We start from the raw sequence: 17,838 nt of genomic DNA, 5'->3' as shown, positions 1-17,838 counted from the left end.
CTATTTTTGATTTGGTGAGCAAGGGGTTGGAATTGTATTCTCCAAAAATATGGAAAACATCCCCCCAAAGGGAGGAAATGGATTCATATTTTCAGTATAGGTGTCAATACTGTTGGGTACACACTTTATTTGTTAAAAAGTGGTGACTGTTCATCCTTAAGGGTGTGTGCCTGAATGCAGCCTTCGATACAAGCATATCCTGGGTTATAGCCATCCACAGTGGGCTAAATGCAGCACTTTTGCTGAATTAGTGCAATATAGGGTACCCCCTGATGCCAAGGCCAGGCACTGTTGTCCAATAATAATGTTGGTATTTGTTAAGCGCTTACTATGTGCAGAGCACTGTTCTAAGCACTGGGGTAGATAGAGGGTAATCAGGTTGTCCCACATGAGGCTCACAGTCTTAATCCCCATTTTACAGATGAGGGAACTGAGGCCCAGAGAAGTGAAGTGACTTGCCCACAGTCACACAGCTGACAAGTGGCAGAGCCGGGATTCTAACCCACGACCTCTGGCTCCCAAGCCCATGCTCTTTCCACTGAGCCACTCTGCTTCTCAGTACCTTCAGTCCAATCAGTACCTTCCTCATCCCTGTATGGATCAGTCTTTTTCCCTCCTTTACCACCATCCTTAACCGCTCACTCTCCTTGACCTTTCAGCTGCCTTCAACTCCTTTCTTCTGGAAACCATATCCAATCTTAGTTTTTCTGCAGTAATTCTCTGCTGGTTCTCCTCTTACCTCTCTGATCCTTCTCAGTCTCTTCACTAGCGCTTCCTCTGCCTGTCACTCTCTATCTGTGGGTGCCTCTCAAGGCTCTCTTCTGGGTTCCTTTTTCTTCATAAGTTACACCCACTCCCTTGGGATGCTTATTTGCTCTCTCGGCTTCAACTACCACCACTTTGTGAGTGACTCTCAAATCCACCTCATTCACCAGGCTCCCGCAATCTTGCATTTCCTCCCGTCTCTGGAGTGTCTCTGCATGGTAATTGTGTTGGGTCCTCAATCTCTGTATCTCCAAAATTGAAGTACTCATCTCTTCCGCATCCCAAATTCCCTCCACCATACTTTGTTGTATAATTTAGACAGATTTTTAAAGCCAGACTTTAAGAAATAAGAAACTGGGAGCGATGACATTTCACGCACTAGTGTATCTTGTTTCTGTAGTTTTTGGAACTTCACTGAAATCCAATGTCTTAGATTTTGAACATGAACTAGAAACAAGAAGATGTGGTTTGGAATTCAGTTCTTGAGAGGGTACTTATATATTTTTGTTAGCATAAAAACTTGTCAAATATGTTTAAAGCTTGCTATGTTTTGAAAATACAGGGGGTAGAGGGTATGTATAGATCTTGGAAAAGACCTGGTAGAATAGGAGATCCATATTAACAACTCATTTTCTTTCTATGATAGAGAAATCTTTAGCTATGGTATGTAATGTTCCGATTTAGACTTTATCTGCTCTGCAGTGTTGACAAGAACAGTATCATAGCAGAGGGGTTTTAACCCTATTTCCCTGGTCAATTTACTAGGCCCATTTTTTAAATGAAACTCAGGGCCATGGGGGAAACTCCAGCAAAACCAGACAACAGCAGTTTTGCTTGATGTTCATACCCGAGGATTTTCTTGATACATTTGTAAATTGTTGTTGTGATATGGGGCAAGCCTCAAGGAGTGTCTATTTTGCAACTGCAACTTTTTGGTAATGAAATATTCTGGGGACTACCATAGGCCTCCCCCCTCCCCATAGCCCATAATGTAAAAGGAAACCAGTCTGCTAGACTGCATTCCCTAATGACATTTGCAGAACTCAAATTGTGGCAGGTAGACTCTGAATTCTCCAAAATGCAATGTTGACTCAGCAGATTGGAACGGTTCCCTGTTTCCTTCATTAAAAGATCCTAATCGGGTGCAGTTAAATCCCTATAAATTTATTCGTCAACAATGCTGATGGAATAAGTACTGTGACTAATAGTAATTATGCTGTAGTGCTTTGAGCTGTAAACAGAAAGGAAATGAAGCATTTAACCTGATCATATGCAGTAAATAACTGAATAGTGTTGCCTAGGTCTTCATTTTCTTTTCTAGGGACTGAAACACTGCGGGAATCAAAATAGGAGCCCCAGTGGGTGGCTAATTTTGTCTGGTAGTTCTCCAAAGCCATATAATAACCTCTCGGGTTTCCCCCCCACCCCTTGTCAAGAGCCTTATTTATAAGCATCAATTAATTAGAACTTAACAGTGTATATGATGGTAAATCTAATTTTAGTTAATCCATTTTTGTGTATGAAATGTGTATGCTGCTGTTCTGGCACCCAGATCACATATTATTTCAGTTCTAACCCTTGAAGGGAAAAAGGGACAGCTGTTCTAGGCTTTTGCAGGTGGAGAAACTGAGGCACAGGGCATTTCTGACATTTGCTCAAGTCATCCAGTGGTAGAGCCAGACAAATCTAGCTCATTTGGGTCTGCAGTTCATTGCTTTTTTTTTAATGGTATTTAAGAGCCTTCTATGTGCCAGGGACTGTACTAAAGCGCTGGGTAGAGAAGATAATCAGGTTGGACACAGTCCATGTCCCACATGGGGCTCACAGTCTTAATCCCCATTTTATATAGCTGAAGTAACTGAGTCAAAGAATTAAGTGATGTTGCCCAAGGGTCACACAGGAGACAAGTGGCAATCAATCCTATAGAATAGTGATTGCTGACTTGAACATCCTCAGGAGTACTACATAGCACCTTGGGACCAGTCATTATGGCAGACAGTGGGTAACTCCACAGTCAGAGCAAAAGCAAGTGATCAGGGTTGGCTTCACTCCATGCTGTGACCTGCAGTTTTCTGCTCCACCAGAAAAGCAGCTGTTTGAGTGGGAACAGGAACCTTGGGTTGGAGGAAACTCCTGAACCAGTTAGATTTTGGTTTTTGTTTTGTTTTTTCCTTGGGTTTTTTTCCCCCCCACCAAAGGTTGAAGACACCTTCTCTAAGCAGCCTGTTTTGTTTTTGTGTTTTTGATTTTTTTGTTTGGTTTTTTGTTTTTTTTTAATTTTACCTATTAGGTACCACATGAACTAGAGCCCTGCAGGATCATGGAGATCTGGGTTTTGGACTGCCCCAGTCCCTGCTCTGGCCAGTACCTGCTCCAGCCCCTAACATCCAAGCCCCAGAATAGAAGAGAACCAGGGCCAAACCAAAAGTGGGTTCAGATTCACTTCTGGGAAATGCTTTTGCATTTGTGCATTTGCCCACAGACTAGTGGGTATTGTGGCCTCAGTAGCTGGGAGGTTACCACACATGCTTGTCATATATGCTATAGAATCTCGCCTTTCACATGTTGGCCTCTGTGCACTGAAACCTCAGAAGCAGTGGGTGTGATGGAAAATTTGTGGTTATGGGAAATTGTGGTAAACTTGTCTGATGTGGTGCCAGCCCCCTCCCCCCCCACCCATGTTTAGAATATGAGGAACCCCTGGGCCAGGCCCACCCAGTGCAGGACTCTTGGTGAACTATCAGAAAAGTGAAGTTGCAAAACAAACTCTCTTACTTTGCCTGGGCAATATTACATGGAAATGAGTGAAAAGGGAAGCTCTGGGGAGGATGTTAGCCTCCATTTATGTTTCTATTTGAAAGATGACCAATTTGGATAAACTGCAGTAGGAACATTCCCTGAAAAACTGGTGGTGTCTCATACTTCCTGGGAGTCGTCTTCTGGTTTTTCAGTGGGCCAAAAATAATAATAATAATAATAATGGTATTTAAGTGCATACTATGTGCCAAGCACTGTTCTAAGCGCTGGGGTAGATACAAGGTAATCAGGTGTCCCACATGGGGCTCACAGTCTTAATCCCCATTTTACAGATAAGGGAACTGAGGCACAGAGAAGTTGTGACTTGCCCAAGGTCACACAGCAGACAAGTGGCGGAGCGGGGATTAGAACCCATGACCTCTGACTCCCAAGCCTGACCTCTTTCCACTAAGCCACGCTGCTTCAAAAATGAGATCCAGACTTCCCCTCAGTCTCTTGCACTCTTATTCACTGCCATCCCCCCTTCCCACCCCATGACCCCACACAGCCAGGGTACCTAGAGCCCAGACCCCTGCAAAGTCCTTCTGCAGAGTATTCCTTTTTCCCTATAGCCCCTCTTTGGGTAAGAATATAGCCCTGCTGCTCACCTTGGAATAAACAATTAATGATAATGGCTTTTAGTTATGGGATCTTGTCTAAGTTTATTGCCCAGAGTGATTTGAGGAAACATGGTCCTTAACCCTCTTATTTTTTTGATGCGTATGTATAGAACACATCTTGGGCTTACATATGGTGACTTTAGTAAGCAAATACTTTGAGTGGATTTTTGTCTGTCTTGGGTTCCCCATACATTGATAAACTTAGTCTTGGACAGATAAATAGCTATCTGTTCACATGATTTTTTTGTTTGTTTGTCTTTTCTGTCTGCTTAGAGCCTAAACTACCAGTATATATTAGCCTTTAGTTATATACAGCTTCAGCTCACCAAACATTAGGTGTTAACGGCATATGCCATAGGGTTACAGAGAGTAGACAGTGGCCACTGGATGACTCTGAACTGAATATGGGTGTCCTGGTTTTTGGAGGCCAGAGCAAGTAGACCTAAGTCTGCTCTGAATGTCTGTGTTGGTGCTTCAGCAAGGACTGGTTCATTGGTAGTGTGAGATCCCTAGACGGCTCAGAAATTTACATTCATCCCCCTCTGACGCTTTGCAGAAAACTTACAGAACTGCGTGGGAGCAGTCCCTGAAATAGAGGCAGGCCAGTGACATCAGCAATAGCGGGCCTAGTCTTGGGAGACTGGAAAGGTATTTAGAGCCCATAACTCCCACGATTCTGGGAGCCTGGAGTGGCAGGGAAATCAGTCAGTGGGCATTTAAGTCTCATGCTCTTCCCAAGAGGCCTTCCCCAAAGTTAAGCCCTCCTCTTCACCTCCCTCGCTCTCCCTTAAGGGCACAGGTCTGTGTCATCTGTGCACTTAGATCTGTGGGCATTTGATATTTCCTCCCCTCCCTCAGTCCCACAGCACTTATGTACATATCTTTAAATTATTTATTATAAAATTGGCTTGTCATTAGTGTCTGTCTCCTCTCTAGGCCTGTTAAGCTTGTTATGGGCGGGGAATGTGTCCTGCTAGGTTCTTTTTGTATTGTCCTTTCCCAAGCTCTTAGTCATCAGTGCCTCCACATAGTAAAGTGGTCAGTTAATGCAGCCGATTGGTTGAGTGCTTACAGAGTGCAGTGCATTCATTCATTCAATTGTATTTATTGAGTGCTTACTGTGTGCAGAGCCCTATACTAAGCGCTTGGAATGTACAGTTCGGCAACAGAGACAATCCCTGCCCAACAACGGGCTCACAGTCTAAAAGGGGGAGACAGCAAAACAAAACAAGTACTCAGGCACTTTATTAAGCGCTTGGGAGAGTACAATAGGAGAAGCAGCGTGGTTCAGTGGAAAGAGCCCGGGCTTAGGAGTCAGAGGTCATGGGTTCTAATCCCAACTCCACCACTTGTCAGCTGTGTGACTCTGGGGAATTCACTTAACTTCTCTGTGCCTCAGTTACCTCATCTGGAAAATGGGCATGAAGACTGTGAGCCCCACGTGGGACAACCTGATTACCCTCTACCCCAGCACTTAGAACAGTGCTCGGCACATAGTGCTTAACAAATACCAACATTATTATTACAATACAACAAAATTAGCAGACACATTCCCTGCCCCCAACTAGGGACTACAGACTTTGGGGGAAAGGCTAAGTATCCTCAAGGAATTAATCCATGATTCCCAAGTAGTCTGGCAGGGCTACCGCCACCAACCTGGGCTTTGGCACAGTTGGTTTTCTTTAGCCTGTGCAGTTAACTCCTGAACTTCTCCCACAGGCACAATGCCAACAAAGGTCCTTCTCTGTTCTGTGATGAACCAAGGACCTGAAGTCCTTCCCACCCCTATTATAATGAACTTGGGTCAGTGTGGGAAGAGAGTGTGCTGACAGGGAGGAAGGGAGTTGACCATCCTAGAAATCTAAGGGCTGCAACTCTGCACCTTGAATCCTGATTCTGCTACCAACCATATGATGGAGTTTGTGCTAATCTTCCGTACTTCAGTTTATTTGGGGGAAAATTGGGTTAAAAGAATGACTCTTCCTCACTCACAGGGTATTTGCAAAAAATAACTAGTAAGAACAGCCATTTAAAGATAGTCACTGGGCGTCATAATGTTTAGGCAACTGTTCCCTTATCTTTCACTCCCAGATAGCTGCAGTGAGAATGCTTTCTTAGTAAGTAGGCTAAGGAGGTCTACAGAACATGTAGTAGGTTCATTTATGTGTTTAACAAATAAACCCAAAGCATCATTATTTGATATTTAAACATCTCTGTGGAAACCATTCCATTAACTTCAGATTTTCTGTTTTCCAGTTGAAGCTTTATATCAAACCACTTATCCCGAATATCTGCAGTATATTTACTTGGTGGCTCCAATATCTCTTATGATGCTAAACCCGATAGGGTTTATCTTCTGTGAAATCCAGAAGTGGAAGGAGAATCGCAATGCATCTCAAAGCAAAATCAAAATAGTGGGACTTGGCCTGCTGCGGGTGTTGCAGAACCCAATTGTGTTTATGGTTTTCATTGGAATTGCCTCAAATCTTGTTCTTGGTCAGAAGGTGCCAGTGTATTTGGAAAATTTCCTGGATGGACTTGCCAGTTCTTTTTCTGGCTCAGCCCTGTTTTATCTTGGTCTCACAATGGTGGGGCAAATAAAGAAACTGAAGAAGTCTACATTTGTTACACTGATTCTTCTCATCACTGCTAAACTGTAAGTTTCATTTGTTTGACTTCGGGACTTAAGAGTGGAGGGGTCTGTACCTTATGCATGGTTTACAGAATTGAAAGGGAATGTCTGAATTGACAGCCTCCGAGTATTAGCACTTTCGTTCCTGGTTCATCCTCTACCCGTAGGTATAACAATAATGACCTGCCATAAAGAGTCATTTTTAATTAGGGAAGAAGAGAGATTTTACTTACATACTCCTGTTTCCTGTGTAGTTTTCTGCTTTTCTCTGTTGACATGATAAAAATAGACTTCTTGGGTTCCTTCTGAGCTTCCTCATTTCTCAGGTTTTGGTTTAATTGTTTTCTTTTGGTTTAGTTGTTTTCCAAAGTGCTTTGAGGTCCCCAAATGAAAGGAGGCATAGTCTTAGCTCAATTTAATTTCAGCTTGAACCTAATTTTGTGTTTAGATTGAGGTAAAAAGAGGGTAGTTTTAAGGCTAATTGACTTTGTGATCTGAGTTGTCTTGAAGTGAAATAATCATAGTCTTCACTCATCTACTTTTAATAGATCGAAGAAAAATTTACCTGACTTCAGTAAATGGTCTTAGCGTGTCTGTGCTCAGTTTATTAGAGGGACAGCTATGGTTCAGAGTACTATTGATTGCCTCGGTGATATGGTTCATTGAAAGGTTACTCAAAATAGCTTGGAACCCCTGTTAGTATGTTCATTTCATGAAATTAAAAAAAAAAATCCATCTCCCTGCAGAGTTATGTGGCTTAAATGCAATATATTATTACAAGCGTCTAATGAGAAGAACATGGGCCTGGGAGTTCTAATCCCAGCTCTGCCACCTGCCTGCTGTATGACCTTGGGCAAGTCATTTTACTTCTCTGTGCCTCAGTTACCTCAACTGAAAATGGGGATTAAGACTGTGAGCCCCATGTGGGACGTGGACTACATCCTACTCGATTTGCTTGTATCTACTCTGGCACTTAGTACAGTGCCTGGCACATAGTGCTTATAAAATACCTCTATTACTATTATCTGCCCTAGGATTTAGTACGGTAATTGTGTGGCACCAAGTAAGCACTTAAATACCAAAATTACTATTATTATAATGTTATAATAATGTTGGTATTTGTTAAGCGCTTACTATGTGCCGAGCACTGTTCTAAGTGCTGGGGTAGACACAGGGGAATTAGGTTGTCCCACGTGGGGCTCACAGTCTTAATCCCCATTATACAGATGAGGGAACTGAGGCACAGAGAAGTTAAGTGACTTGCCCACAGTCACACAGCCGACAAGTGGCAGAGCTGGGATTCGAACTCATGAGCCCTGACTCCAAAGCCCATGCTCTTTCCACTGAGCCACGCTGCTTCTCATTATGATGTTTTAATTTTTTTTAACAGCCTCAGAGTGCTTGCTTACTACTTTAGAGACTGTATTCAAATGTACTTAAACTGCTGTTTATTATTATTATTAGTACTAGTAATAATAATAATAAGGCACAGCAAATAAATGTGGCCACTGTCACCAATTCCAGCAGTGTCTCTTAGAGGATAAGAAGCTGAGAAGAAATGAAGCTGCATTGTGATTGCACAATGAATGATAAACATTTTGTCTTTTCAGCTTGGTGATGCCACTTCTGTGCAGAGAAATGGTGGAACTCTTGGACAAAGGCCATGGCGTAGTGAACCACACTAGTTTATCAAACTATGCTTTTTTATATGGCGTCTTTCCAGCAGCACCAGGGGTCGCCATCTTTGCAACCCAATTCAATATGGAAGTAGAGATTGTATGTATTTAGCACTTTAAAAGTTCAAAAGTTGGTCATCATAGAAATTCTGATTGGAGAACCCAACATTCTTTTATTTAAGAGATTTTTTTTCCTCTATGTTGTAGTAGACATGAATAGGTTATTGATTAAAACCTTTCTAAAATACTATAAACTCTAGATAATCCAGTCCATCTGATGCCCATAACCCAAAAAAATGGATTTGGGCCCCACCTAACTCATTAAGATTCTGTTTCTTGCATTTTGTTTCAGAACACAAGTATTTTATCATTTCCTGACCTGGATGAAGTGATTTAGTCTGCAGGTGGTTAAAAAAAATGCAACATACAATTAGATACTAATACTTGAAATCAATCTTTTCTGAAAAGTAGATTGGATAAACTGTAGCTTGATAATCTGGCTTGGACTAACTTTGATCATGTTAGCCATCAATGATTTACCTTATAGAACTGTATATAAAGTCCATCTTTCCACTTTTGTTTCAAAGTCGTGGAAGAAGTAACTTCAGTAAATTCCCTAGCTCATGGTGAATTGACCATCTAGAATGCAGATGGTGTCAGTAAAACTCCATTCAAGTGCAAATATAAAATTGAGTAATTAAAAAGACTGCAGAAGTAAGCTTGGGGATAAGAATTTAACCGCCTTTCCCCTAGAAATCATTCCTGTAAACACTATTTGATTTCCATATTTTTTTCTTATTTACTCTGATTCCTTTTGCTTTTAGATCAACCTAGCAGGCTATTGGTGTTTAAAAGTTTGATACAACTCTTTCTGAATCTACAAAGTTATTAGTAAACATTTTGTGTAAAAGTTGTAATTTTTTCTCTCTGTTGATCTCTGTTTGCAGATAACTTCAGGAATGGTGATAAGCACTTTTGTATCAGCTCCAATCATGTATGTTTCTGCATGGTTACTGACAATTCCATCTATGGATCCAAAGCCATTGGCATATGCCATCCAGAATATTAGTTTTGATATAAGTATTGTCAGTCTGGTCTCCTTGGTAAGTACCACAGTAAAAATGAGATGGAACCAGTAAAATAAAATTGAGAGTAGCATCTATCAGGTAGATGCCAAAAATTCCAAAATAAAACCATCTTTCTTGGAAAGAAGAGAATAATAAATTCCAAATCCATTGTTATTTTTGGATTTCTTTTTAATTAAATGTGGTAGCTTAAGTATTTTATATGTAAGAAACACTGTGGCTTGTTAATCTGGTTGTAACTGAACATTTGAACACAGGCCCAGAACTATTTTTCTACCAAAAACAAAAATCCTGGACCCCTGGGTCTGGGCTCAAGCCTGGCTAAGGTGGAGTGGTTAAGGTAACTCATTAATGTTGGTCCAGAAGGAGAGCTGAACAACTGTTAATAGGAACTTTCTCCCTCCCCTATCCTTTTCTGAACCTGGGTGTTTGCTTCCTGTAGACCTATGACACCTCTCCTATTAGCAGAAATGCCAGAAAGGAGCTAGAAGGATATTATTTTCCAAGGGGAAGAACTGTACCCCAGTTAAAATTAGAAATTCGGGTTTTCTTAAGGGAAAGGCAGCTTTGCACAACCAAACCTCCCCAGATTTTTATTGTCTAAGGGCAAGTAATGATCCCAGAGAAACTGTTAGAAGATGGGCAGTGTAATGAAAGATAGAAATTTGACTAGTTGCCACAGCTCATTTCCACATTGTACTCACAGGAAAAGGACTAAGGAATGTTTTTTTCTGTTTGCTCTGATTTGGTTTTTGTTTTGTTTTTTGTTTTTCAGTTAATATGATAGATAAGAGGAAGAAAGCGTAAGGCTTTTCTGGGGTGCTCTAACATAATGGAAAATGAATTCTAAGCTATCGCGAATATGGGACAGGGTGGGGAAAATATGGCCTTAGGCTACATTTGGACCGCAAGCTGCTTCTTGGCAGGGATTGTTTGTACAAACTTTGATGTACTTTCATTCATTCATTCAATAGTATTCTTGAGCTTTTCCTATGTGCAGAGCACTTAACTAAGCGCTTGGAATGTACAATTCAGCAACAGATAGAGATAATCCCAATAACCGGCTCACAGTCTAAACCGGGGAGACAGACAGCAAAGCAAAACAAAACAAGTACCCAAGCGCTTTAGTACAATGCTCTGTGCACAGTAAACATGCAATAAATAGCATTGATTGATAAATTTGGGCCACCAGCTGATTTATGGAAAGTGGCAGTTCTAGCCATAATAGTTCCTACCTTGCTGTGAACAGCCAAATCCAGTAGGCAAGCCCAAATGAATTTGCCTCAGGGGTGGAATCAGGTAGAAACCACTTAGACCTTTTAACTTCCTCCTCCTTCTTCTCCCCTCCTTCAACCAGTCCTTCATGGTGACAGGTTTTTAGGAGATCGCAAGTGACTTGCCCAGCAAAATAACTGCTTGTCTCTGATATAGAAGGGATTAAGTTTGTGGGCAGGGGATGTATGTGTTACACTGTACTTTCCCAAGTGCTTAGTACAGTGCTCTGCATGCAGTAGGCACTCAATAAATACATTTGATGATGAAGATGATGCTAAACTGGGGAACTACCTGTCTCCCAGCCTGAGGGATCTTGTGAGCAGTAGGGGGAAAAATAGCCAAAGAAAGTGCAGCCTTCCTGCAAAGGCTCTTCACCAGTCAGAGGAAGGACCACACAATTTTGTTCTCCCAAGAAAGAATTGGGATCATTATAGAATGGGCCAGGAGTGTCATTTTAGGTACCCTGGTTATGGAAGAATGCCTGGCTAAGCAGTTTTTTTAATTGCAGCACTTCTCTTTGGATGTCACTTGATGTGGATATTGAAATTTCCCTCAGAAGTAGAACACAATAAAAGCCCTTTGTTACTGGAAAAAAAACTGTGTTGGTTTAGCTGATAGATGATTTTCTTTTGTAAATATTAACTAGTCACCATTTTATTTTTTAGATCTGGTCTCTAGCTGTTCTGCTACTGAGTAAAAAGTATAAACAGCTTCCTCATATGCTAACCACCAATTTGCTCATTGCTCAGGTTAGTTGTGTTTGTTAATGTCTTTGTTAGGGGGGAAAAAAGTTTTCTCTTAAATTATTTTCCATTTACTGAGGGAGTTTATTCCAGGAATAAAGATTGCAGAATGCCATGATGAATGCAGCCCAATATGCAGTTATTTGAATTTCAAGAATTATTCAAAATCAGAGCCTCCTAATAAATAGCGTGATAGTAATCTCAAACAACTTAATCACTAGAAAAGTATATCTTGAATTTTAAAAACTTAAATTTTTCTTTTTCTATGTAGCTAACTGTATTTCAAGTTCAGGGAAAAAAAGCTAATTTTCTGTAGAACAAAGTTATTACCCTTTTTTTTATGTTACCTAGAAAACTACCTAATGTGAAATGGAGCTTAAAGTCCCACAGTTTTTTGGGGTTTTTTTCTAATGCTTAGGGGATGGGGCCTTGGGTAGCCTTTGACTACACACATTCTGATTTCAGAAGTCTGAAGATTTGATGTGTGCAGAACAATTTAGTGTGGCCCACAGACTTATCTGAGAGTCAGCAAAGGAATTTGGGGTGGTTCAGGAACAGAGCAGTAGTTACTAACCTTGCTTTATTGGGTAAATCCTTGACAATATTCCTTCACTTCTGCACTTACATCATATGAAGTGAGAATAATTGAGGCATTTTTAGAGCTTTCCTTCAAAGGAAGGATGTGGCTTGTGGCTTTTAAATGTGCCTCATTCCACCAAAGTTGAACAACTCTGTTGTAACTACAGTTACGAGCAAATCTTTTTGAGGTAAAAGTAAGGCTACTGAGAGAACGCGTATCTTGTGCTTCTTAGTTATACATTGGCTATTTTGATCTTGCTGAACACTTCAAGTTCAGGTTATAATTTTTCCATTTCCTTTCTAGTCTATAGTCTGCACCGGGATGATGATGTGGAATTTTGTTAAAGAGAAAAATTTTGTTGGGCAGATTCTAGTATTTGTTCTTCTATACAGCTCCCTCTATAGTACTTACCTATGGACAGGTAAGTTGGCATGACATGGGAAGGGAAGCAAACAAACACACTAGAGCAGTAGCAATGAAAGTATGTATCTATCTGAAGAATAATCTAGAACTGAACAAATCAAAAAACAATTTTCAAGTGTGCTCAATTGCCTTACTATATAATTTAGATTTTTGAAAACTTACGCAAATAAAAGATTTAAGGGAAGACCTCCAGTTTATAACTTGTCAAGGGGTTGAGGCAACTTCTATTTAAAAACAGTGATCTCCTAGGCCAGTGACAATTCTCAGTGCACTAATAGGTCTGGCAAAAGGAGAGCACATGGGAGTCTAGGACTCAGGCCAAAGTCAACAGATTGCAGTGTAGGTGATTGGTGTAATAGCTATGTACTCTGGTTAAAAAATGCACATTTTAAAGTCCATCTTGGTATTTAGTTGGTGCAGTGGGTAGAATCTCTGCTCGTTAATAGTAGACTTGTTCTCACCCTGCCCTCTGCTTAGCACTCCCTTTACTTTCAAATCCAACAGACCACCCATTTTCAAAGCCTTTAAGAAATTGCATCTCCTCCAGCAAGCCTTTTCTGATTAATTTCTAATTTCCCCAGATTACATTCCCTTTCCGCACCCAACTGCCCCTTCAGCATGCTGTGCCTTTTATACACACGTGTATTCCGAAGCTGCTGTAACATTGATGGACAGAGAAGCAGCATGACCTAGTGGAAAGAGCACAGGTCTAGGAGTCAGATGACCTGGGTTCTAGTTCCGACATCACCATTTAACTGCTCTGTGACATTGGACAAGTCATATAACCTCTCTGGGCCTCAGTCCCCCCATCTACAAAATGGTAATTCAATCCCTATTCTCCCTCCTACTTAGCCTGGGACCCATATGGGACCTGATGACATTGTATCTACCCCAGCACTTAGTACCGTGCTTGGGGTAAGCACTTAAAAAATGCCACAATATATACCTACACTTGTCTGTACCTACACACATATTCCCCTTTTCCCCTTCCTCCTATCTGTGAACTCCCTTAGTGTTGCTCTCCTCTGCTTGTCTGGTGACCCTTGAGATTAGACATCATGTCTACTGTACCCTACTCTCTCCTAAACCCATAGTACAGTGATCTGCACACTGTAGATGCTTAGTAAATACTACTGATTGATTTTAAATTCAAGTGTTTTCATTCCTGGGGAAAGGGAACTTTGGGTTTCTTGAAAGGGAGAAAGGCATTTTGTATTGCACATTTTTGTGAAAAGGCAAGGTTGATTATTTTTCTAACTTGCACATATTTACCTTAAAGTTATCTCAAGTTCTGTAAAGTTTTGTGATGAGGGCCACATAGGCTTCAAATTCATAAGGAGGTACATGTATGACTAGCCAAGTTTTATGAAGAAAGTGATAGCTGGCCTTTCCTCTCAGAGCCAGTTCTGCCATGTACAGCACCCTGTTTTCAAAAGAGAATTTTTAGCCCCTTTTCAGTTGTTAAAGCCAAGAAGCTTCTCCCACTGTTTGCCACAGGCTGATCTCACCCTAGGGAAGACTTTACCCAATTTCTAGTCTTTAATTTTCCCATTTTCAGTTTCATCCCATTTACTCCTATTCCCAGTTGGGTCACTCACTTGCTGTTTAGTGTTTGTTCCCTTTAAATACTTGATGTGGTTATGGCAGTTTTCTTGAAGGCAGGTTAATTGAATACAAATGACATTAAAGCGTTTCCTTGCTGTGCCCTGCTGTGATTTGGGTTACTTGTTCCGTGAACCCATTTTCTTAAAAGGCCCTCCTGCAAGTGAACTCCTGTTCCATACAGGAGCCTTCCATAAATTCGCCAGAAGTTTTTGAGTATGCATTTTCTCTCCTAGATTTCCCCAGGCTGATCAGAAATGGGACTTTTCAAAAGCATGTATTAGATAAAAGCTTAATCGATCAGTGGTATTTATTGAGCACTAACTATATGCAAATCACTGTTCTTACTGTTTGGGTGAATACAATAAAAAAGAAATTAGCAGACACAGTTCCCTGCCCATAATGAGATGGTCAGGAAGGGAATATATGAAGGTTGGCAAAGTAAAATTTAAGATAAACTTTGCTTTGTTCCTTCCCAATTCCCTGTTCTTCTATCGCATAAGGGTTTTGTCCTTGCAAAAACTCCATGCAAAGGTTCAACAACATTTTTGGGTGAAAAAGCCAAACAAAACTTTTGAGCAGTTGGTGCACACACAGAAAAGTGATAAAGTTTAAACACTGTCATAGCTAACTTCCTTGGGTTTCTCTAAAGCAGATACCAATCTATAGCTCCCTCCTAACTCCTCCAAAGATGGTAGGTAGAAAGCAACTTGCTCTGTCGGAGAAACCGTCAGAAAGCCAACCTCTAGGTAAGTGACAGTTCAGAGGCTCTATCATACCTTGGCAGCTTCCACCACTTAATCTGTTATTTCTGTTTTAAATGGGTTGCTGACAGAAATGAGTCAGGAAACAGATCTTTAATAGGAATGAACAATTGCCCTGCAGGTGAATCACTCTGTTGCACTGGCAAGTGATTTCAAATTCATATTTGCTACATAGATGAGCCCTTCATTTTCATTAAAGGAAAAACTCTTGTTTTATTATTCAGGGCTCCTATCAATTTCTCTGTTTCTGTTGAAGAAGAGAGAGGCAGTACAGATTCCTGTCGGGTTCATCATCATCTCTGGATGGGGGTAAGTTAGTAGTTTTCTGTTTGTTTGCATGTTTTCATCCACTAAATTGCTATTTAGACACTCTCTTCTTGATGTTACAGCATTCCCGCTCTCCTAGTGGGCGTTCTTTTAATAGCTGGCGAGCACAATGGAGACAGCATCGACTCAGCCTTTTTTTATGGGAAACATCAGGTAAGCGTGATTTCATGGAAATTCTTCTTTTAGGGAAGCCTTTTCATCCTACATTATTCAGCCTGTTTGAGTAGATGAAATGCCCAAGCTAGAAAAATGGATCATGGAACTCACATTTATTTAGATTTTGAATTCTGTGCTCCTGTCCAGCATACTTGATCCATCCTAGTTAAGCCCGCAAACATGCAATACCCTGCATTTTTATAACTAATTTTCATCTTAGAATTTGATTGCTTCACCCACCCCTTATATTAAGCCTTTCATCCCAGGTGGCTGAGGGAAAATATGCAGAGAGACAAGAGGAGTGGATCCGTTGGTATATGAGATGTCAACATTAAGTAAAATTTTAATATTCAGCTCCCTCCTGAATTAGAATGTCTAATAGTTTTACTAATTCTGGGGGAAAGAAATATGCTCGACAGAGAAGAGGCAGACTGGGAGAATTGAAGGAGGGTGGAAAGATTGATAATTTGTAGGAACAAGCGAAAAAAGCAGCAGTGGAAAGTGGCCCAGTAAGATGAAAGAGCAATGTAAAATGTGCAGTAAGTGGCAAATGGGAGTGGGGAGTTGAGTGAATGGTTAGATTAGAAGAACAAAGAACTGCCTAGAGTAGACTTGAATGGGTCGAGGATGTGTAAAAAAGAAAAAGGTATTACCAAATTTAAGAAGTGGTTTGACTGTCAGTGTCTCAGAAATTATCCTCATTAATACTGAAGGTTTATTGAACCCGCCAGAAAATGCAACAAGAAGACAGAATGAGATATTGTTGTCTACCTACCTCATCAATGATAAAAAATCAAGAACATTTTACACCATGTGCTCCTTCCTACCATCTTGAGCTTACTAAAATATGGCAGTGGAAAGACTGTGTTCTCGTTTTTTGTTTTTTTTTAACTTGAACAGATGATCACCACAGCAGTCACCTTATTTTGCAGCATATTGATATCAGGCGTCTCTCTTATGTGCATGAACCGGAGTGGCCAGGAAGGGAATTATGAAGGATTGGACCACCATTCCGAGACCGCCAAAGTAGAAGAAAATGCTGCTGTTGCTGTTGAAGAGAATCAAACCCCAGCAGATGAGCCAGAGGGTTTTACAAATTCTGCTGCACAAGGAAGTATGGCTCTTCACCATGAGGAAACAGTCTAATGGTTATTTTGGCTACATGTCGCAGGAGTTTTGGGTCCTTGGGCAATGATGATCCCGTTCCAAGAATAGTAATCCTAATACTACTCGTGCAGAAATTGAGATTTGTATGCTTTGGAGTCCCAAAACTCACTGTGACTTTTAGGAAGCATTTGAGAGTTTGTGATTTAGGGGATCGATAGTTTCACTAACCATTAGTTATCAATCAGTTGTATTTACTGAATGTTCACTGTGTGCAGAGCAAAGCTTAGTAGAGAATAGTTCAATAGAGTTGGTAGACACTGTCCCTGTCCTCAAAGACCTTACAGGGTAGCTATGAAAAGCATATGCCATTAAAGAATAAAAGAAGGGACTGAAAAGGAATGCTAGATGAATTTTCAGAGGTTGTTAACCCTCTCATTTTTTCTGCTTCCCTTACCCTAAAAATCCCATTTAGAGCTGAAACAACTAATATGCCTTTCGTTCAAAAATTGATTGGGTTTGGAAGGCGTGTTTTAGAGCCAATTCACCATGTCTCCTTCCGTTCAGTTTCTGTTTGGCATACCTGTTATGTACTCCTCAAATTGCAGGACATGCTTTTATTGAGATTTAATTTAAAAAATTTCCCTAAGAGCTCCTGCTAAGTTAAGGCTAGTGCTCAATTGGGAAATAGTGAAGTCTCCTATCTCAAACTTCCCTGCTAAAATAATACCTTGAATTTTTCAGCACTTTTTAATTTTTGTAAAGCATCTGCACATCAACTAACATTTTATTCCCATGACATCCCTGTAAAGTAAGAAAAGGCAAGGCAGGTAGTATAAGCCCAGGTCTGCCTTACTTCTAGAGCCACGCTCTTTCCACTGGACTCTGTGGCCTCAGCCAGATGCAGAAGGTTTTTTTTTTTTTTCAAATATGTAACTCTAAATTGCTGCAGTTTCAAATCCTTGAAGCCCCTTCTGTGCTTAGCCATATTATAAAGAAATGTATTTTCTTTGGCTCTCAACAGATATTCATCTACTTTTTTTCTAGATTTTGGATTTAATCTTATTTTAGAGTTCTGTGGGATTTAAAAGATTTTAATTATATTCATTCATTACAATTCATGGCTGTGATTTCAGGTGTTTGAAAGACGCATTCAGAATTGACGTAGTATTGTGTGTAGTTTTCTGTTGTGGTGAGCCTCAAGACATCTCACCCTTCAAGGTAGGTTTAGTCCAAGGGGGTTTTTTTTGGATTAGTAACACCAAGTCCGGAGCTAATACCTAGTATTAG

General features: G+C 40.6%; 1 protein-coding gene across 1 annotated transcript in view; it reads left to right on the top strand.

The window, feature by feature from the left end:
- The window catches only part of GPR155 (G protein-coupled receptor 155), a 39,959-nt gene that overhangs the window by 7,375 nt on the left and 14,746 nt on the right, over nucleotides 1-17,838 (top strand). The window contains 8 exon segments of the mRNA XM_029072256.1: nucleotides 6,438-6,837; nucleotides 8,424-8,589; nucleotides 9,437-9,592; nucleotides 11,515-11,598; nucleotides 12,476-12,593; nucleotides 15,186-15,270; nucleotides 15,351-15,441; nucleotides 16,345-16,558. Of these exon segments, the coding sequence (XP_028928089.1) occupies nucleotides 6,438-6,837; nucleotides 8,424-8,589; nucleotides 9,437-9,592; nucleotides 11,515-11,598; nucleotides 12,476-12,593; nucleotides 15,186-15,270; nucleotides 15,351-15,441; nucleotides 16,345-16,558 (1,314 nt within the window).

This window comes from Ornithorhynchus anatinus, chromosome 9 (genome assembly GCF_004115215.2).
Source record: "Ornithorhynchus anatinus isolate Pmale09 chromosome 9, mOrnAna1.pri.v4, whole genome shotgun sequence".
Taxonomy (NCBI): domain Eukaryota; kingdom Metazoa; phylum Chordata; class Mammalia; order Monotremata; family Ornithorhynchidae; genus Ornithorhynchus; species Ornithorhynchus anatinus.
This window is presented reverse-complemented; position numbering and strand designations above follow the sequence as displayed.